The 20,956-nt window shown below is 50.5% G+C and overlaps 1 protein-coding gene across 4 annotated transcripts in view; it reads right to left on the minus strand.

The window, feature by feature from the left end:
• Positions 1–5,257: 5,257 nt before the first annotated feature.
• RNF44 (ring finger protein 44) overlaps positions 5,258–20,956 on the minus strand; it is a 32,263-nt gene continuing 16,564 nt past the window's right edge. For 2 of the 4 annotated variants that reach the window (XM_043983663.1, XM_043983662.1), the window contains exons 2-11: positions 16,535–16,707; positions 15,681–15,897; positions 15,275–15,442; positions 11,425–11,598; positions 11,043–11,204; positions 10,807–10,943; positions 10,477–10,564; positions 10,139–10,260; positions 9,094–9,193; positions 5,258–8,680 (exon numbers count right to left, since the gene is read on the minus strand). In XM_043983663.1, coding sequence (XP_043839598.1) covers positions 8,618–8,680; positions 9,094–9,193; positions 10,139–10,260; positions 10,477–10,564; positions 10,807–10,943; positions 11,043–11,204; positions 11,425–11,598; positions 15,275–15,442; positions 15,681–15,897; positions 16,535–16,641 — 1,338 coding nt within the window. In that variant the 5' untranslated portion in view covers positions 16,642–16,707 and the 3' untranslated portion in view covers positions 5,258–8,617. Of the gene's footprint in view, positions 8,681–9,093; positions 9,194–10,138; positions 10,261–10,476; positions 10,565–10,806; positions 10,944–11,042; positions 11,205–11,424; positions 11,599–15,274; positions 15,443–15,680; positions 15,898–16,534; positions 16,708–20,956 lie in introns of those variants that run through there. The other 2 variants (XM_043983664.1, XM_043983665.1) reach the window with 2 other exon arrangements.

The raw sequence follows: 20,956 nt of genomic DNA on the forward strand, positions 1-20,956 counted from the left end.
AGCTAATATATCTGTATTGCAAAATAGACTTTCTTTTTCTTCCACAGATAGGGCTTGGGGATTTCTGTATGGATAGTGGGGGTGCGGGGAGTAGGAAGACAAATCTCTCCCACTTGTAGCCAGCACAAGTCTCAAACTAAGCTGTTAACAATCCCAGAGAATGGGGGAAAGTCCCTTGGGTGGGTGGGGAAACAACTTTAGAAATTGAAGTTTCCAGTAACTGGGCAGTTCGGTGTCTTTGCCAAAATAAGTTATGAAAGTATATCTTGTATCTTTTGGATTAAAAAAAAAAACAACAAATCCGCACAACTATTAGACAATGCATGTGGGAAAATACCTGAAGGTTTTAGTGGACTGGAAGTTCTATTGGTCAGTGTATTTAATAGGCAGCTAAAATGGCTAATGGCACCTTAGGCTGCATAACTAGAAGCAAAATATCCCATACGGTCCCACTTTTCTCTATTCTGCTCAGACCACACACATCATCTGTATTGTAGTCAGTCCTGAGTACCACATTTTAGAAAGAACTGTGAAAAGGAGAGTGATTAGATAATAGGAAAACTAGAAAGTACATCTATGACCATCTGTATGGTGTAAAGAACACTGGACCTCAGTTCATTTTCCAGTTTTCTACCATTTAGTAGCTGTGTGACAGGCAAATTCATTTCTTTTGGTCCTAGTTTCCTCATCCAGAAAATAAAAATGTTGGGTTGGATCAGAGGTTCTTGACACTGTGTATGAGCTAGAACTAGAACCTCTATGTGAAACAGCACCAACCAGTGACCATCCCTTCCCCAACTTGTAAACCTCTTCACTTATAGCACACAATAGGTGGAGCTCCCACTGTGGATCTCTCAGTTCCTTACTACGCGTCTTCTTTAGGGACTCTTGCAGCCTTTCCTCCAGTCCTCAGTTTCCAACAGATGGTGCCAGACATCTTCGTTTTCTTGCATTGACCTGCCTTAGTTCATCTCTGCTTCTTCATTTGGCATTCTCAATGTCCTCCCCTATTACTCTTCACCAGTGGTGCCCCTGTCTGGCTGCCCCACAGGTCGGGTTTTGTCTTGGAGGTAGGGATATGCTTCCAGAGCTCCTTTGAGGCAGCTAAGCAGAGCAGTGGGGATAGAGTGCTGAGCCTCGAGTTAGAGAGACCTAAATTCACCCTGGGCAAATCACTTAAACTCTATTTGCCTGTTTTCTCACTTGTAAAATGGGGATAATAATAGCACCTACCTCTCAGTCGTTATGAAGAGCAAATGAAAGGTTGTAAAGTACCAGTGCCTGGAACATAGTAGGTATTTAATAATAAATGCTTGTTCCTTCCAGCTCCAAGACTGTGCTAATGGAAGACGCTGATCTAGTTTTATCTTTTATGCTTACAGTTTTGTCACCCTCTTGCTTCATGAGAATGAATCCAGTCTTCAGTACTACTCAATAAAGAGCTCCCTGTTTGTCCTGTTGTGTCTTGGGGGCCTATGTGTCCCTTTTCATCAACTGTTTAGCCTCTACTCGATCCCCTTACAGCTTCTCTCAACATTACCAAATTGGAGAATTGGGGTGGAAATGGGGATAGAGGTGGAGGAAATCCCTGTAATCCTGGGAAGCCATGTACAGTCCATGGAGCAGACAAATGGACGGGTAAGGACCAGCAAGGCTTCCTATTCCAAATCTGGCTATACACAACTTTGTATTATAGTTATTTTCATCCCTGTTCTCTCCTTTGCTAGACACAGGGAAGAGACTAGGTTTTATTCCTGTCTCCTTCCTAGTTTGGGCCCTGAAGAAGAAAGTAAAGCTATGATAAATGACTTTTAAAGGAGCTTGTTGAAAGGGATTTGATGAAGATAGAGTGACATTAAGGGAAGTTGGATGGTCTTAAATTATGGTTTTGTCCTATATGAGAGAAGGAAGAGTCTGAACTCTGACCATGACCTCTTATCCCCAGCTTGATTTAAGGGATTTGCAGACAAGTCTTCAACAGATTTAGATACTGAGCACAGACTCATGTCCTCGGGGTGGGTGGGGTGGGGTATGGGGTGATTTAAGGTTATAGGATTTAGAACAGGAGAGGCCTTAGAGATCCAGCTCAAGCCCTTCATTTTCTAGAACAAGTTGAGAACTAGAAGCTTAAATAGCTTTGCTCAAGCTTACAGAATGGCAAAAGCTTACAGTGGCAAAGCCGGGTCCTTTGATTCCCTTCCCAAATGCCTAAAGAGGTTGGTACTGGAGTCTCAAAGGCAGGAAGTCATCTGATGTCAAAACTGAAAGGGGGGCAGCTAGGTGGCACAGTGGATAGAGCACCGGCCCTGGATTCAGGAGGACCTGAGTTCAAATCTAACCTCAGACACGTAACACTTACTAGCTGTGTGACCCTGGGCAAGTCACTTAACCCCAATTGCCTCACCCCCCCCCAAAAAAACACCAAACAACTGAAAAGGGTTCTAATTTAGATTAATATCCTTATTTGATAGGGAGTAAACTGAGTCACAGGAAAAGTGTTTTCTCCAAGGCTGCACTGCAGATTTGCAAATGAGCCTAGATTTGAGCCCGTGTTTTCTGATTCTATACTAAGCAGCCAGAGGGAGAGATTATGTCCCCCAAAGGCCCTCCCTTGTGTGTACTCGAGAGTTCTCACGTTCTGAGAGGACAAATCTAGGTACCACAAGGAAGAGCCCTACCCACCAGCTGAATCAGGACCAGTGTTATGAGGCTTCTCCACCTATCCTCCAGGGTACCCCTGTCTTTCCTGAAGGCATCTGAGAGGACAACAATAGAGTACAGACCCATGGGGATGGGGAGAGAATTCAGTGGAATAAAATGTGGCTGACTCTACCAGATCAGCTCACAGAAAAGATACTCATGCTGGATCTGTGTAGGGCCCTAGGCAGTGCTCCCAATGGGAACTTGGAGGACTTCTAGTTAATGCCCGAGGCTATTTGTTTAAGTCACTTCCCCATTCCTTATTTCCTCCCTCCCCTTTCCCTTATTCTTCCAAACTGCTCTTTACCCTATGCCCTTGTACCCCACTCCATACCTTCTTCTGTTTCTTCTGTTCTCTCTCATCTCTTTCTTTTTTTTACAATATTTATTCTGCAATCTGTATTATAGGATAGATACCACGTATAGGCTTTTTTGTGTGTTTTTATAATACATTGTACGGGATGTTGGGTAGAGAAGCTCCCTGACGTTTCCTTCTGGCTGAGACAAAGGAAGTATGGTACTTAAAATGTAACCCTGACCCTTTGGCTGGAATTCTGAACTTCCATATAGCCAGGCAACCACCCTATCTCCTGGCTGCTGGGGCGAGCACCCTGTCTCCCAGAAAGTGCTGGATTAATTCAAACCAATCTTTTGTCACCAATCACCCTTTTTCTTCTCAGCCATCCTTTTAAAAAATATTTTGAAAAAATTTAAAATTCAAGAATTTACCATCCCATGTTCTCTAATGCGACCTGTTTGTTTCCAGTTTGTTTTCCTTTAAATTAGGATAGGGACAGAAACCAAACCTGTGATTTCACTGGGAGAGAACTCCCAAACAAGAAAACTATCAATTCAGGCCTGCAGCTTTGCTGCAGTTTACTTTTTTTTTTTTGGTGGGTCATTGAGGGCTAAGTGACTTGCCCAGGGTCACACAGCTAGTGTCAAGTGTCTGAAGCCAGATTTGAACTCAGGTCCTCCTGAATCCAGGGCCAGTGCTTTATCTACTGCACCACCTAATTGCCCCCTGCAATTTAGTCTTAAAGAAATTCAGGGGCACTGAGAAATGACTTGCCCAGGGTCACACTGCCAGCCCATACCAGAAGCAGCCCCAGTGTGTGGAGAGGCAGCCTCACTGGAATGCATCATTCAGGAAGCCCTAGCCTTATCAGCAGCCCATGTTACCTGACATCTCCCAGCAGGGTCACTTAAATCTCATATAATATTTCTTTTAAAATGAACACAAGGTAAGTCACTTTACTTTGAGGCTTCATTCACGTTTCCTCATCTGTAAAAAATGACACGGGGCCCAGATGATCTCTAAGGTCTTCTCCAGCTCTGACACTTGGGGATATTTGTGAGCTTCCATTTCAGTGGCGAGAAGGGGCTTCCTGTTCTCCAATCCCCAAATTCTGTGTGCCTCCAGCCTGGGAGTTCAGAAGAGTGACTTGAGAAATCTTTTTAGAGATAGGGTTTTAGCTGACTTGTATGCTAACTAAGTGTAGAATTTGGGGGAGGAAATGTGAAGACATTCTAAAGGTGGAAAGTGTGGGAAAGAAGGCAGCATGTGAATGAGTGATGGGAAGTGAGGAGGGTTGATCTTTTCACCTAGAGCAGGTTTGTGTAAGGGGGTAATGGGAGATAGGGTTGGGGCCAGACTGTGGCGGGTCTTGAGGAGTCAGATTTTATTGTAGAGGGAATGAATAAGCAGAGCATGATCAGAACTGGACTTTACAAAAGGTAATGGTAATCTTCACAGGATGGATGGATGGGGACACATACAGGAGATCAATAGGTAACAGCAATCACCTAGACATCACATCTCGGATGTCAAAGCTGATTCTCTCTCTCTCTCTCTCTCTCTTTTTTTTTTGTGGAGCAATAGGGGTTAAGTGACTTGCCCAGGGTCACACAGCTAGTAAGTGTCAAGTGTCTGAAGCCACATTTGAACTCAGGTACTCCTGACTCCAGGGCTGGCACTTTATCCACTGCGCCACCTAGCTGCCCGAAAAGCTGATTCTCTTGACCTCTGACCTGCTCAGCCATCATCTGGAGGGGGGTGTTCAATTTTAGGTAAATTTTTAGGGAGAACATACTGACTCATATTCAGAGAAAGGAGACCAAGTTGGGGAGGGGGCTGGAGACTATGATATCACAACATATAAATTATAATGAATGGGCACGTTTAACCTGAAAAGATTGGGGGGGGGGAGAGATGATTAAATCCCTGTTTCCAGTGCTAGATATATGAAAGGCTGTGATGAGGAGGTAAGATTAAACTTTCTGTTTGTTCCCAGCAGATCTTGAGGTCTGCTGGGAGCCAGATTTTCCTAATGAAAAATGGGTCATCTTGGGAGGTGAAAAGTTTCCTGTCCCTGGCAGTCATGGAGCAGAGGCATTAGAGACATCGAATGCCTATCCAACCCACCCCCTCAGTTTATAGACCAAGTTCCAGTGAGAGGTAACTGAATTGAGGTCAAACACCTAACCAAACTTGGACCCCAGCCACCCCTCCCAGTCACACACATACACACAACACACATTCAGCACAACGGGGACGTTCCTTCTGTATTGGTATACATCATACATTTATTAGTGAATATCCCTGTTAAATCAGCCACAACATTAAAAAAAATAATGATTGCACTACTTGGTCAAGCAGAACTAGCAACTTTCCTTTTAAAAAAAGTACAAATCTGTTAAAAATTTCAATCAGTATCCACATATATAATACAACATACTAGTTATGGTAAATGCTACAAACCAAGATGGGTCCAATGGAATGGAAGAGAACAAAATTGAAACCACACGTTTAGAGCTTTTTAAGAACCATTTTTTCTCTATATATTAGCATTTTTTTTTCAAATACATACATGGGGAAAATGAGGTAACTGTAAAATGTGCAAGTAACAGAGCCAAAAAAAATTATATATATATTTATATATATATATAGATATTTATATATATATATAAAAACTTTCTAACACAGAACACGGGCCCCAGGCAGGGCAGGTGGGCAGAAGGGCTGGCCCTCAGCCGCCGGGCCCGGGGGTGCGAGAACTTAAAACAGTAAACAATGCACCATCCCCACCACAGGAAATCATTGGTAACAGTGGCATCTACAGCGCGGTCAGCAAATCACAAACATCCTAAATATTGGTTTTTCTCTTTTTTTCCTCTTTTTCAAGGATCTCTTTTAAATTTTTTTTTGTTTGTTTTGTTTTTCTAGCTGCTCATCAGGATAAATTCTGCAGCCCCAGGAGCTGTGAGCCTTTCGATCCGCCTGCCAGGGAAACCGTAAGGGGGCAGGGAGGGAGTGGGTTAGACTCCGTGAGGGGCTTGCCTTTCGGGGTCCAGGGTGGGGTCAGGGGCGAGGAGTGAAACAGATGGGTTTCTCAACACTGTTGGCTATAAATATAGAAATGTCACCTGGCATAATATATATACAGTAAGACTTTGGGTTCTCTGTGGCAAGCGGTGGGGGTAGGGGAGGAGAGGAGCTGGTCCCAGAGTTCTGGGACACAGCACATGGACCCCACCCAGGCCAAGGGGGAGGGCCGCTGTGTTTAAGAGAACGCGGTGTTTGGGCCATTCCTGAGGCAACGGGAGCCTGGGGAGGGGGAGGCTGAGGAGGGACAGCCTGCTCAGATGTGCCAGGCCCTACACACAGTTCACTTTGCACGTGGTGTCCTGGTGAGCTGGGGGAGGGGGAGGTGGGGCTGAAGAGAGGGTCTGGGTTGGCTGCCATGGAAGACCCATCAAAGGGAGCCCCTAGAGGCACCATGCTGTTCCCCAAAGATGGTCCCCTAAGCCAGGAGGGAGACAAGCCTCCTGCCTCAAAATCCCAAGAAGAGCGGTAAGTTAGGCTTTCTTCCCTGCTCCCCCTAGAGGGAAGCTGAGCTTTCTCATCCCCCCTAACCATGGGGTCCTTGGAGCTGCAGGCCTGATTATGCTGGGGGTGGAGGGCATTGTGAGCCTTAAGTCTCAGTCACTAACCCTTCTCTCCCCAGGGCCTGGCACGCCCCCACCCTCATCCCTCTGTTTCTCCACCCTGGCTATGTTAAGAAAGGGGGAACAGGAGAATAAAATGCCCGGAACGGCTTGGGGTCCTGGTCAGGCGTCTGTGGACATGTGCAGTACAATGCATGGCAGTTATTGGCTGAGCATAGACACCCCGCCCTGGCCCCCGTGCCCCATGCCTGCCCCACAGTTGGCTGGGCTGGGTTAGGCTGGCCTGGGCACACACGCATGCATATTATTGGTGAACATTTACACAGGTTACAGGGTTAGGGGTAGGGCCTCCTCCTCATCTTCCTTGCACTAAATGCTAACACTTGGTTTTTGTTTTAAACCCCAAAAGAAACAAAAATGGGGGGGGGAAACAAACAAAAAAACCAACACCCCACACACGATTTTGGAAAAAACTGCTGCTTAACACATCATGCAAAAAGGCTGGGGAGAAATCTGGGAGCTGCGGGACAGCTCTCTTCTCTCCTCCTGCCCCTGCCTTGAGCCTCCTCTACACGTCCTGGAGGGGCTGCCAGAGGCCCCTGTGCCGGGCAGCCCACCCCATGCACCACTCCCATTCAGGGACAGGCCCAGGGCATACATTCTCCTGGAGATAGGGGAATCCCCTGGCTCACCTTGCGAGGAGGGGGAAGACCTGCCCTCCACTACAGTGCTTTGCTCTCTGTTGGTTGCCCCAAGATGGACAATCTTTCCAGCTGCCTCCAGAGCCAGCCTGGATTCTCTACTGCCCTGGAGCTGGGGGGAGGGTGTCAAGGCCAGGCTGGGCTGGAATGTAGTGACCGGAGAGAGGAGGAGGGAGTGAAAATGATGTTTAGCTCTCCTGTACCTTCCCTTCTCCGCCCCTTCCCTACCTCCCAACTGGGTAACCCTAGGGGTAGGGAAGGTGCTGAGGACCTTCCTGCCCTAACCCAAGGGCCCAGGGGAAGTGGAAAGATGGGTGAGAACAGGCTTCTCCTTTCTAAACCCAAGGCCATGCTGGGTGGAGGTCACTGGGGGCGGAGGGAATCCTCCCCAGCTGTGGCTGGTGCAGGGAGTGAGGAAGTCTTCCCCTGCCTACCCCAACACTGCCCTGTTCCAAGGGCAAGAGAGAGACAAGAAACTTCTAAACCCATCCTCTCTCATCCGTAAAACCCGGGCAGACGGGCAGGCAGGTGCTGGCCAGAATCCACCCCATTTCAGTGCAAAAGAAAGTTCATTGGGGCAGACAGGAACTCAGTGGCATTGACCCTGGCACACTAGCTTAGGTCCTATTCCCTGTGGGCCAGCCCCATACACCTGTCTGTCAATGTTTAGGGGGGGGGTGAAGGGAGGGGCGGCCAGCGCCCCATCTGGCCACCAGCTCCTCCCTGTTCTCTTGCATTCTTTGCAAGAAGGAGGAAGGGAGGGGAGGGAAGAAACCAGGTGCCCCTCTGGTGGAGTGGGGAAGGAGAAGCCAGCCAGGTGTGGGGAGGGGCAATAGCCTCCAGATCTCTGAGGATGCCCTGCCCAGAGGGAGGGAGGGGAGAGAAAGAAGAGGCAAAATGAGACAGACCCGAGCAGGAAACTCCACGAGTTTCAAATACTGAGGCAGCCCCGCGGTGGCGGCAGTGGCAGCAGTGGGCGGGAAGAGGCGGGAGGAGTCTTTGGAGGCTGGTAAACATGTGGGTAGCAGCTCTTCTCCTCCAGGACAGGGCTGGCCAGAGCCCAGACCCCGCTCTGGGGGAACAGGTGGCTGTGGCCCGGCCTGGCCCAGAGTGGGTGGGAGTCCAGGGTCTGACGCTGTCCGGCTTCTTAGCCAATCCAAGGAGGGGCTCCGGGGGAATGAGGGAGGGGGGGTACAGAGCTTGGGCCCTTCCCCCACTCCTGGGCCAGTGCCCAAGATCCTCTGGGCCTCCAGGGCTGTGGACCGAGCTCACTCGGCCTCCCGGTGTACTTCTGAGGCATCTGCCCGGCAGATGGGGCAGGTCCTATTGGCCTGAAGGGGACAGAGAAAGGCCAAGAGAGCCTGTTAGGGAGTGAAGGGCTGGGGGTGCCTGAGTGTCTGTGGCCTGTCCTGCCCACAGCATTAGGCAGGCTGGGTTGGCTGATCTATGCTGTCATCTGTCACTTCGGTCTGTCTGTGCCAATTTCCTAATGCTGCATTGGCATTCATCTGCCTATAGTCAATGTTTCCCTCCCCATGGCGAAGGGCAGTGAGAAAAGTCCTGGGTCTGGAGTCCAGACTCAGGTCTACACTTAGCCTTTCCCTTACACGGTCTTCTGGACACGAGAGATTAGACTCCATGGCCTCTAGGACCCTTTTCAGCTCATTCTCAAGGCCCTGTGGTCACATTTTTATCTGTGTGCTGAGGGGAGGTGACCCAGGGGAGTGTGGCCCCATGAATTCACCTTTAACCATTTGTCGACACACTTGGCGTGGAACTCGTGGTTACAGGGGAGGACTCGGAGAAGCTGCCGGGCCTCAAAGTCACTGAAACAGACGACACACCTGCAGGACAGAGAATAAAAGAGATCCAGTTTACCCTGAATTCAGAGACAAGTGGGCATGGAAGATGAGATGCCTGGGTTGTACTCCTGGACTTCGTCCATTCCCAGCTCCAGGCTTGTGGTTTCATGCTGAATGCCGGCATTTATTCTGGCTGAGGACAGAATCCGGGCCACAGGCTCAGCTAGCAACAGGCCAGACTGGAGTGAGGAATGAGGAAGAAGTGCCCCCAGCGGGAGTGCTTTGTGGCACCAATGACAGTGGGAGGAAAAGAGAGGCACAGTGCGAGCCCATGGTCCTCTTTACTCATTGGGCTGCCTTAAGGAAAGTGGGGGAAGAAGCATTTGTTAAGCACCTACTACATGCCGGGCACTGTGTTCAGCACTTTACGCCTCTCATCTCATTGATCTTCATTCACAAGCAGGGGACGAGACTGTGGCAGTGCGAGGTTAGGTCACTGCTCAAGGGTTACACAAACAATAAGCATCTGAGGCTGGCTTTGCACTCGAGGTCACCCTGATTCTAGGCCCAGTGCTGTTACTGTGCCACCTGGCTGCCTTCTCTCTGAAGGTTCCCAACAACTTGGAGACTCTTCATTCTACAGCCAAGGGTTCTTTCCACCACTAACATTTTGGGACTCTCAAAGCACAAATATTTGTCTCTACTGCACAGAAGGGACGGCCTAAGGAGCTCTGCTTGGGCAGATAAGGGAGAGATGAACTAGGGGATTTCTGAGTGACTTGCCCAGTCCCCCAGCTTTCCTGACCCCAGCTCAGCCCTGTCTCCCCCCTGCCCTGCGGACGACTCTTAGTGCTGAGGTTATAACCGCCTTTGTAGACCCCAAAAGACCCTCTCATAGGCCCATTCCAGGAAAGGAGAAGATGGGGGGCAGGGGCACACTCTGTGTTTCTTTCCATGGATACAGCCTAATAAAGATAGGACACTTACAGCGTCTGCTCTGACTGGTGGCTCTCAGGGTTGAATCGGTAGGACGGAAGTTGTTCTATGTCGGCTTTGGTGAGTCCCCTGGGCTTGGCCTCTCCCAGCCTCTCTGCCAGGTTCAGTAATGCCTGAGGGGTGGGGGGGGGTGCAACAGAGAGAGGAGAGTTAGCAGCCTCCAGACCCTTTCACTCAGGAAAGGTGACCAGGTGCAGATTGACAGGTATAAGCACAGGTCTGGCACACTACTTTTTGATTCTTCTCTATTCCCAGAGACTTGGGGGAGCCTACTGCATTCCCCCAACCCCACCCAGGAGCCACATGCACCCCAGGTCCTAGATCCAGACCTCATAATTCTCCATCTCCACATCATCCACATCTAGGTCCAGGCTGATCGTGGGGCCCACGGCTGTTGGGGACATGGGAAGCATCGAGCTGGGAAGAGAGAGACTGGTGAGTGACTAAGGTTTTAATGCCAAGAGATGTGAGTCAGGGAGGTGGCTGAAAAAGGCCTGTGAGGGCCAGAGGGTCAAGGCCAGTAAGAGCTTTCAAGGGCATGGGGCCCCAGGGGAAGGTCAGGTACCTGGAGAAAAGCTTTCCCTTTTGTGGTCCCAATTGGGTTTGCCCCAATGCTGGACTGGTCAGGGGGATCACTGGGGAAATCACTGGGTACTTACAGGAAGTACGGCAGGAAGCTGGGGTAATAGGTAGGTGGTGGGGGTGGCGGTGGCGGTGGTGGGGGCGGAGGGGGCAGAGGCTGCTGAAGTCGGTATCTCTGGGTGCTCAGCCTCCGGGGCATCATGTGAGGGTATGGCTACAAAAGAGGGAGCCAGAGTCACTGGAGACCTCTATAGGGAGGGGATGCCCCACAGTGCCGTTCCCTTCCCCTTTAGCCCCTTAGCATCCTACTCACCACACCAAATGGCAGTTCCTGGTGCAGGGGCTCATGAGGGAGGTAATGCAGGGGGACAGAAGGGGAGAGGGCTGCGGTGTGGTGGGAGGCAGGGTACGTGAAGCCCCCAATGGGGTGCTGATCCCCTCGAAGATCCACATCATTGTCTATCCTCTGCAAGGGCTGGAGAAAAACCAAGAGCAGGGGTTGGTGTGTGTGTGTGTGTGTGTGGGGATACAGTGAGAAAAGGGGACCACAGGGGAAGAAGGGGAAAAGGATGAGGCTCCCACTGAGGGGAAAACAGAAAACGGGGAGACAGAATGCAGGAGACTTCTAGAGGTCTGGGCTCCCTTGGCTTGAACTGTGGGCAAGGAAACTGCATCCTTCCCCTGCCCACACTTACCATTCGAGGGTGCTGGGCTTGGAGGGGGACAAACTGGCCCAGAGGAGCCATGTGGGTAGCCTGGTGGGGGGGCCCTGGCGGTGGTGGGTGCAGGATATAATGGTCACTGGAGATGAGGGGGGGGAACGCCTGGTAGGAGACGGGGAGCTGTTGCATGGCACACGCCTGGATCAGCTGAAAGAGAAAAAGACGGCTGCACAGAAGCCTGGGCTATGTGCGGGCAGGGGCCCTCTCCTCAGAACCCCACGCCAGGCTGGGTGGCGTCTGCTTCTACTGGGGGCAGGGGGAATTCTGGGATTTACAGCTGGAAAAGACCCGAGAGACCTTTTGGTTTAATCCCTTCATGTTTTTACTTAAGGTCCAGGTGATTCCCAACACCAGCTAACACATGGTTTTATCAATGAAGATGACATTAAAGAGGATGCATTACCATTCACCTTACTGCTCCACTCTGAGCACCACTGAGTCCTTTCTATCTGCCCTGAAGCCAAACCTCACAATACCATCTCCCCCTATTATACAGTCAACTTCCCAAGTACAGGGACCGTTTTGATTTTCTATCTGTACCCCCAGTGCTTAGCACAAGTAATCACTTAAGCCCTTTCCTTCAGTCATAAGAAACTTTAGGCCTCAAGAGAAAATAATTTGCCCAAAGTCAAGCTGCTATTTGAATCCAAGCCCTCTGGCTCTAAATGTAATGATTTATCAAATAAGGTTAGGTAGGCACCCCCAAGGACTGCCGGCTGCAGGGGCCGGAGCCATAGCCTGTCCACAGGGGAGATGCTGGAGCAGAAAAGACACAATGGGTTCCCATGGCCCAGAGCCACAGACTCTTCCCCACAGCCTTCTCTTCTCATCTGGACTCTCACTCTTCCTCCGCCATCCAGCCTCCAACCTCACTTAGCTCAAACTGCTCTGCCCAAAGTTGCCAATGCTCTCACAGCTGCCAAATCCAATGACCTCTCCCCAATCCTCATGCTTCTTGACCTCCGACGTGGCTGCCCACTCTTCTCTCTCCCTACTTGCCTACTCTTTTTCAGTCTCCTTTGCTGGATCTGCATCCACGTCACACCCACTGACAGTATTGATGCCCCAAGGTGAGATCTCTCCTGGGCCTTCTCCTCCCCTCCCTATGTTCTTATCACCAGGTCCTCGCTTCAACACACCCAGCTTCGACGATGGTCATCTCTCTGCAGACAATTCCCAGATCTCTGTATTCTGCCCTGAGCCCTCTCCCGAACTGCAGTCCTGTATCACCAACTATCTACTGGACATTCTGAATGAGAACTATCTCTTGTACATGTTCCCCTCTCTCCACATACAGTCACAGTCTAGTGTAGGCCCTAATCACCCCTCCCCTGGACTACACAACCGTCTCATTTCCTCCCTACCTCATTTCTCCTCCGACTTTAAGCCCTCCCTCCCACAGCCCCCAAAGTGATTTAGGTGAAGTGCCCGTGGGACCACATTACCCACCCCCCACGCCCTGCTCAGCAAGCGCCAGCAGCTTCATTGTCTCTAGGAACAAGCCTCAGCTCCTCGGGTTTGGACTGAAAGCTCTCTACCACCTGGCTTCCTTTCAACTTTTCTAGGTATCTTACTCTTGACTCTCCCCTCCAGCATGTCCTGACAAAAGCCAACCCTGCTGGCCCACCTGCTGCTTCTCACACTTGTGCCCTGTGTCTTTGCATTTAATACCCCCCATGCTGGAAGGTCCCAGAGCCTTACTTAGTTCTGCATCAGCTGCCTTTCGAATAATGCCACCTGGGCCAGCTAGGTGGCGCAGTGGAAAAAGCAGCGGCCCTGGATTCAGGAGGACCTGAGTTCAAATATGACCTCAGACACTTGACACTTACTAGCTGTGTGACCCTGGGCAAGTCACTTAACCCCCATTTCCCAGCAAAACAACAACAACAAAAAAAAACGCCTTTCAAATAATGCCACTTTTGGCAAGAGACCTTTGCTGGTTCCCTCAGCTGCTCTAAGGTTACCTTATGTCTACTTCATATGTATCTTGTGTGTAGTGTGTGTGCTCCACTGCCTGCCCAGCAGAATGTTGTACCCCAGTGCCTTTGTATGGTGGCTGGCAAAACAGCAGGTACTTAATCAATGCTCACTGATTAATTAGAGGGAATCCACCATCTCCTAAGATAGCCCATTCTACCTTTGGACAATTCTGATTCTCAGGAAGTTTTCCTTTAAATTGAGACAAAGTCTCCACCTGCAACTTTGTACCCACTGCTTTCAGTCCCCTTTGGCCCTGGGAGGCAGAACAACTTTACTCCCTCTTCTGACCCTTCAAATACTTGAAGAAGGGGATCATGCTCTCCCTAAGCCTTCTCTTCTCCAGGGTAGGTGTGTCTAGTTCCCTCTACTAATCCTCATATGGTGTGATCTGGAGACCCATATTATCCTGGTCCCCCTTCTCTGGCTGGTCCTGATCCATTGGGACTATAATTTATCAATGTGCTTCCTAAAGTGTCTGATCCTGGCAAAGGACTGGATGGGTCTCCCCATCTCATTTAGGATGCTATACTCTTTTTTGGGGGGCAGGGCAATGAGGGTTAAGTGACTTGCTCAGGGTCACACAGCTAGTGAGTGTCAAGTGTCTGAGGCCGGATTTAAACTCATGTCCTTCCTGAATCCAGGGCCAGTGTTGCACCCTAAGTTCTTATTAGCCTTGAGCTCATAGTGCATGAAACCCCCCAGATCTCCTCTGCCTCCCACTACCATTTACTTACCCAGCCCACCCTTGTGTAGGGGCTTTTCTGAAACCCAGGTGTAAGACTCTGTAAATCCCTATTAAATTTCCTCATTCATTGTATTGAATTCAGCCTGCCTTTCTGGCCTGTCTTCACTGCCATCTAATGTGTTAGCCAGCCCTCTTAACTTTGTCTCCTCTGCACATCTGATAAGTGGGCCAACTGTGCATTCATCCCAGTCACTGATCTAATATTAAGCAGAAGGGTTGCAACCAAGGAGAGGCCCCTGGGCCAGTCTATCAGCGACCCCACTCCATGCTGACATCTGTGGCCTTTTACTGAGGATTGCTACCCTAACAGTCTCTCTCTGAACTTGGTACTGGGGACCGGGCTCAATGAAGATTTGGCCCATGTCCTGTTACACGAGGTGCACTGAAGCTTTGAGATTCTGGCTGGAGGGGGCGGCTAGGTGGTGCAGTGGATAGAGCACGGGCCCTGGATTCAGGAGGACCTGAGTTCAAATGTGGCCTCACACACTTGACACTTACTAGCTGTGTGACCCTGGGCAAGTCACTTAACCCTCACTGCCCTGCAAAAAAAAAAAAAGAGAGAGAGAGAGAGATTCTGGCTAGAGGGAGGCGAGAGGGGGTAACAGGAAGCAGCCTCTGGCACTGAAGTCCTGGTAGCTTCTAGCTCCACCTCCTGCTCCCCTCCCCAGACTCTGGCAAAGGAAGGTTCCATCAAAGGATTTAGGGCTACAAAGCACTTTTCTGACAACACCTTGAGGGGAGTAGTAAATATTTTCTGGGCATTGAGTTTCCACTTTGGTAAAATGGAAAAACTGTCTTGCCCAAGTTCATTCAGGTAATAAGGGTCAAGGGTGAAGAGTCCAGCCCAGGGCCCCTGACTCTAAGCAGAGCCTCTTTCCCTTAAAGGACAATGCTGCCAGCTATAAAGTGCAACCCCCTCCCCCCAATCCCCTACTACTCCTTATACCCCCAAAGCTGTGCCTCAACCAAGCTCCGAGAGTCCTGGTGGAATGGCCTGGGCCCAGAGCAGCAGTCCTATGAGCTCCAAGATCAGACCCTACAGAGACACAGCTGGCAACCCCCACCCCCATCCCAGGGTCCTCTTTCATGTTCACTCACTGGGGGTGGGAGGCAGCAGAGGGGGTAGTGCTGCCCGCTGAACATCACGGAGCATGCTGGGAGCTGCTGTGTGTTGCAGCCAGGGATATGCTGGCCCGTGTGGAGGGGGAAACCTTGGGTCGTTACTGTGGTGACCGTGTAGGATAGAGGGACGGCCCCCTGATGCACCTGAAAAAGGAAGACAAGAAGCAACTCTCAGGACACTCTGCCCCAGGCAGGTGGAAATGACTTATTCACACAGGTCAGCCGGCTGCTGGTTCAGGCCTCTTCTACCACTGCTCCTTCATGGGCCTGGGGATGCCAGGGTCTGAGGTCAGAGATGGTCTCCTGTCCTCTTAGGGGATGGGATGGGGACAATGAGGACTCCCCATGGGGACCCTCCTCCCCATCACTTGTCCCAGCTTACCTGCTCGTGGAGATCAACCATGAATGGGGTCTGCTGGGCAGCTGGGTGGAGCATTCGGGGTGATGTGCCGGCGAGGGCAAAGGCGCGAGGCTCCTCTATGGGGAGGTGCTGAGGCTGCAGCTGGGGGGGGAATGCCGTCGACAGGAAGCTTTCATCCTGGGTGAGGAAGCTGGGCAAAGGGCGATCGCGTCGTCCCCACTGACGCCGCGCAGGGGGGCTGCACCAGAGACGAGGCCCCAGCTAGGACCGCCTCATCTCCAGGGGGGTGCCCAGGACAGGGGGATGGCAGTGGGTGGCTGAGGTAAACTGCTTGTTGGCTTCCCCATGACTCCTAAGGCCCCCCTCCTGTGGGGAGTGGGGGGCCAGTGCCTTTTGCCTCTGACCTAATCTCAGAGATTCCACCCCTCTTTCCTGCAAACTCAGGGCAGGAGGGGACACTGAGGTCACTGACCCCACTTGGGGGGACATCATAGATTCATGAGATTTTGAGCCAGCAGAAAACTTGCAGATTCATTTGTTAGAGAAGCAGACGACAGACCCAGAGTAGGGTGCTGACTTCTCTAAGACCACAAAATGAGTCAAGAGCAGAGTGAGGAGGAAAGCCCCGGGTCCTGCCTCCTCCTTCATAGGATTTAGAGCAGGAATCTGAATGCTTCAGAGGTCACCTGGGGCCCAGAGACTGGTGACTTGCCCGGGGGCACAGAAGCAGAAGAGCCAGGATTTGAACCTGGGTCTCGACTCCAAATTCAATGACCTGCTCACTACCCAGGGTCCCCTTTGGGTGCCCAGTCCTAGAGACGTGGATTGGGAAGGCCTCCCTGTCCTCCTGTGGTGAGAAGCAGCAGGGCTCTTACCTTCGCCTGAGGTGTGCTGGGCTACCACAAGGTCCCCCGGAGAATCGACGCTGGTTGAAGGGGGCTGAGGGTGGCCACCTATTCACTACCAGTTCCCATGGTCGCATTGGTGACGTCGGGAAGGAGGGGGAAAGAGCCGGACCTCAGTAGTGGGGCACAAGGAAGGGCCAGATCTGCAGTAAGGAAGCAGAGGGATCAGGTGAAGCCCAGCCCTGGCTGCTGGGGAGCACACAGACGAGGAGGAGCCTTCCCAGGATGCTTCTGGGTTAGAAATCTCAACAGCTCACAAGGAGGGAGGCAGCCAGGAGGCCTAGTTTCAAATCCTCGCTCTAGTACTACCTGTATGATCTTGGGTAGCTCACTTCCCTCTCTGCACCTTGGGTTCTTTCTCTGTAAATTGGAGATAACATTATCTTACATAACCGTGATGAAGAAAGTGCTTTGTAAACCACAAAGCATTAGAGAAATGGGTGCCATCACCGGCCTTCCATGGGAAAACTTGGCCAGAGGGAGCCCACTGGTCCTACTTTGCTCTCAGCAGCACATTCCCTGAGTCTCCCTAGTCGATTTATAAAGTGCTTTAGAGCTGAAAGAGGCCTTAGGGATCGGTGAGTCCAAACCCCTTCTTTTTCAAAAGGGGAGATCAAGGTCCAGAGAAGGGAGTGACCTGCCTGAAGTCACAGAACTCCTCAGGAACATAGCTGTGATTCAAAGCCAAGCCCTCTGAGATCCTCCTAACAGCCCTGGGCATGCTCCACTGGGAAAACTGAGATTCAGGCCAGGGAAACAGATCTGCACCAAGCTCACACATGCTAGAAAGCGCACACAGGAGGGACTAGGCCTCAGCCCATGTCATTCCCCCATGACAGGAGACAAGGCTCCCTACCCCACCAGAACGACTTCTGGTTTGTTTGGTCCCTCCCTATCTCTTATTTGTTTGTGTGTGTGTAGTTTGCCACTAGAAGTGGCTTCAGAGCAGGGTTAGCTCCACTCTTCCCTATGTCCCCAGCCTAGCACTATGTGCCTGTCTTGCACATAGTGGGTTGCTTAATGTTAGTTGAATCCCTAATTTAAAAATTCAGTTATTTTGGGGCAGCTAGGTGGCGCAGTGGATAGAGCACTGGCCCTGAAGTCAGGAGGACCTGAGTTCAAATCCAGCCTCAGACACTTGACACTTACTAGCTATGTGACCCTGGGCAAGTCACTTAACCCCAACTGCCTGACCAAAAAGCAAGCAAACAAACAAAAATTCAGTCATTGTAATTGAATCCACAGTATGGTGAAACAGTAGAGGGCAGCACTTCGAGTCAGGAAAACCTAGGTTCAAGTCCTGCCTCAGATACATCCTGGCTAACCAGACACGGAGCCCTGGAGAGCTTAACCCATTCATCTCTGGAACCTCCCCCACCCCCAACTGGTGAGAGCCTCAGTCCCATAGGACACCCAGGCCCAGTGCCGGCCAGACTTCACTACCATTGCCTTGTACGGTTCCCTCATCGTAAAAGGAGGAGCCTTCCAGTTCTGACGTTCTATAATCCTAAACCCAGACTCTTCTCTCAGACCTCAGTCTCCTCCTTCATCAAATGGGGGCAGAAATACTGGGAGGATCAAAGGTGGGAATGGGAAAGGGTCTGGGGAACTGGAGAAGGGGGCCAGGGAATGAAGGGACAGAGAGGAAAGGGACTGTCGTAGTTCCTGGGGAAATGGCAGACACTGAGGGCGTTATGCAGAACTCAGGACCTCTTCACATTAACTGGCCTGCAAGTCAACCAACAAGCCTTGTGCTGGGTAGTGAGTGACCTGGGTGTGAATCCTACCTCCTTCCCCCATTTGCTACCCCAAGTTTCCTTTGTATAAGGAAGGGTTGGGCTAAATGAACTCTTGGGCGAACAGCTCACTGATCACTTTTTTCCCAGTTCAATCTGTCCTCCCCACTCCTGACAGCCTGCTCTGGGCTGAGTGTGCTGTGGAGAAGCCAGGAAAGTTGTGTCCCAGTGCCTGTCCAGAGAATTCACCTGCCTGCCTTCCCAGAGGTCTCTGCATGAGAGAGTAGAATGGGAGAGTAGGGGAAGCATAGGCATTAACATCAAAGGCCCCAGGGGCAAGTTCTAGCTCAGCCCCAGCACTGTGTGACCTTGATTTATAAGTCATTTCTGGGGGGCAGCTAGGTGGCACAGTGGATAAACCGTCGGCCCTGGATTCAGGAGTACCGGAGTTCAAATCTGACCTCAGACACTTGACATTTGCTAGCTGTGTGACCCTGAGCAAGTCACTTGACCCTCGTTGCCCAGCAAAAAAAAAAAAAAAAAAAAAAAGGTCATTTCTTTGGATGATCTCTCCAGCCCTGATGTTTCTGGGTATTGTGCCTTAGTCCTAAGAGTCAGGAGATCTGAGTTTGAGTCCCCAGACTTTATACTTCCTGCCCTCATTCTGGCTAAACTGTAAAATGGGGCAAGTCATCCTTGAACTCTGGAGCTTCAAAAGGGCCACTGGGAGAAAAACCCTGTAAATCTTCAAATGCCAAAGCACAGGGCCCTGCCGACACTGTGACTGGATGGAAGCGAAAGCTGAGGTCAGAGGCAGAGCAGGGGTGAACAGCAAGGCTTCCCCCTCCTGTCGTACAGGCCCACGATGAAATGGGACAGCTTAATTTAAGGACCAGCTGGCGGTTGGGATAGATTCGGGCTGGGTTAGGGTCTGAGTATGGTGGGAATGGGGAAAAGATCCAGGGGCTAGAATGGTAAAGGCTCTGAGGGTGTGGGATGGGAGCGGGAGCCAGTCAACCCAACTCTAGGACAAGATCTTGGAGATCATCTATACCTGAGGTGTCCAACTCCCTTCCAGCAAAAGCAGATGAAAATGTAATTAGGAAATGTTTAACAAGATAAATAATAATATAATACAACATAATGAGACCAGCAGGGATCCACAATCATCCCCAATACACACACACACACACACACACACACACACACACACACACACACACACACACACAAATACACATCTGGGGTCCAAAGGAGGATGAAAGATGAGTGAAGTCTCTCCCCCCACCCCCTCCACAGGGTGAGAAAAGGCGACCTCAGCTTTAGGCCTTAACAACTTTCAAGGCTGGTTTCCAAAGCTGGAGGCTGTCTTGGAAGGTGGCATACTTGCTTGTCCTGGTCTGGGGCAGTGGTGTCAAAATCCAATAGAAAAGAGCCACTAATCTGTACATAAGGATCCCTGGGGGCTTCAGATGACTGAGTTTTAAATTTTATTACCTGTGTCTTATTGTATTTTTATTTATTTTTTTTGTTAAATACTTCCCAATTACATTTTTTTTTTTTTTTGGTGAGGCAATTGGGGTTAAGTGACCTGCCCAGGGTCACACAGCTAGTAAGTGTCAAGTGTCTGAGGCCGGATTTGAACTCAGGTACTCCTGAATCCAGGGCCAGTGCTTTATCCACTGCGCCATCCAGCTGCCCCCCCAATTACATTTTAATTCGGAGTGCAGGCCCCATCTCTAATCTAGATCAAGGCCCTATTTTTGCGTGGAGGACACGGAAGGCCAGAGAGGTGAGGGTCAGACCTCCCCTAAATTCAATGCTTTTTTTCTTGGAATCCCCTCTTGGCAAACTCAGAGCTTGGGTATACCTCATTTTCCTATTCCCTCTCTCCTCTCAACACAAGTGCCCGGGGCTAGAAATACAAACGGTGTCATGCTAGGTTTCAGTACGACCACCGCAGAGTGAGGGAGTGAGAAGGTGGCAGAAGGAAGCCCTGAGTCACCTGGGGATACCTGAAGAAATGTGTCCACCTCAGCAGCCTCCCCATTGACAACAGGAGTCTTGGGCTCCTGGTCAAGAGGGATTGTCAGGGTGACCCAGGAAAACAGTTTCTAAATGTTTCTTTGAGGGAAACTTAGGGGCTCATTTAACCTGTCCTAAGCATCAGAGGTATCCCAAGGTGGAAGGCTGACGTGGGAGGCCTGTCCTGAATGGAAAAGCTGGTTGGACTCAGAAATGGGCAGAAGATGGCTACTGAGTTACTAGGCCTTTAATGAGATCCCAGAGAAAGAAGCCCTTTAAGGCCTCAGGCAGAATGTTCCCACAGGGTGAGGGAGGTGGAAATGGTCACTCTTTGCTCCCCACCCCAGACCCTAGGTGTGTGTTGGTTGGGGTTGACTGTCAGGGCTCTGAAGGGTCCTTGGGAATCATCTGCTATAATCTTCTATCAATCTCCTTGGAGGACTTGAACCCAGATCTCCCAAATCCCAAGACAGTTCTTTTCTCAGGGGTTATTCTTTTTTTGCACCAACAGGGGAGCACTTCCTCCCAGGAAAGGGGCCTCGTCTTTTATTCATTTAATAATCAACAGGCATTTATTTATTAAACATTTGCCATATGCCAAGTACTATGCCACATGCTGGGGAGACACAAA

This window comes from Dromiciops gliroides, chromosome 2 (genome assembly GCF_019393635.1).
Source record: "Dromiciops gliroides isolate mDroGli1 chromosome 2, mDroGli1.pri, whole genome shotgun sequence".
NCBI classification, from domain to species: Eukaryota; Metazoa; Chordata; class Mammalia; order Microbiotheria; family Microbiotheriidae; genus Dromiciops; species Dromiciops gliroides.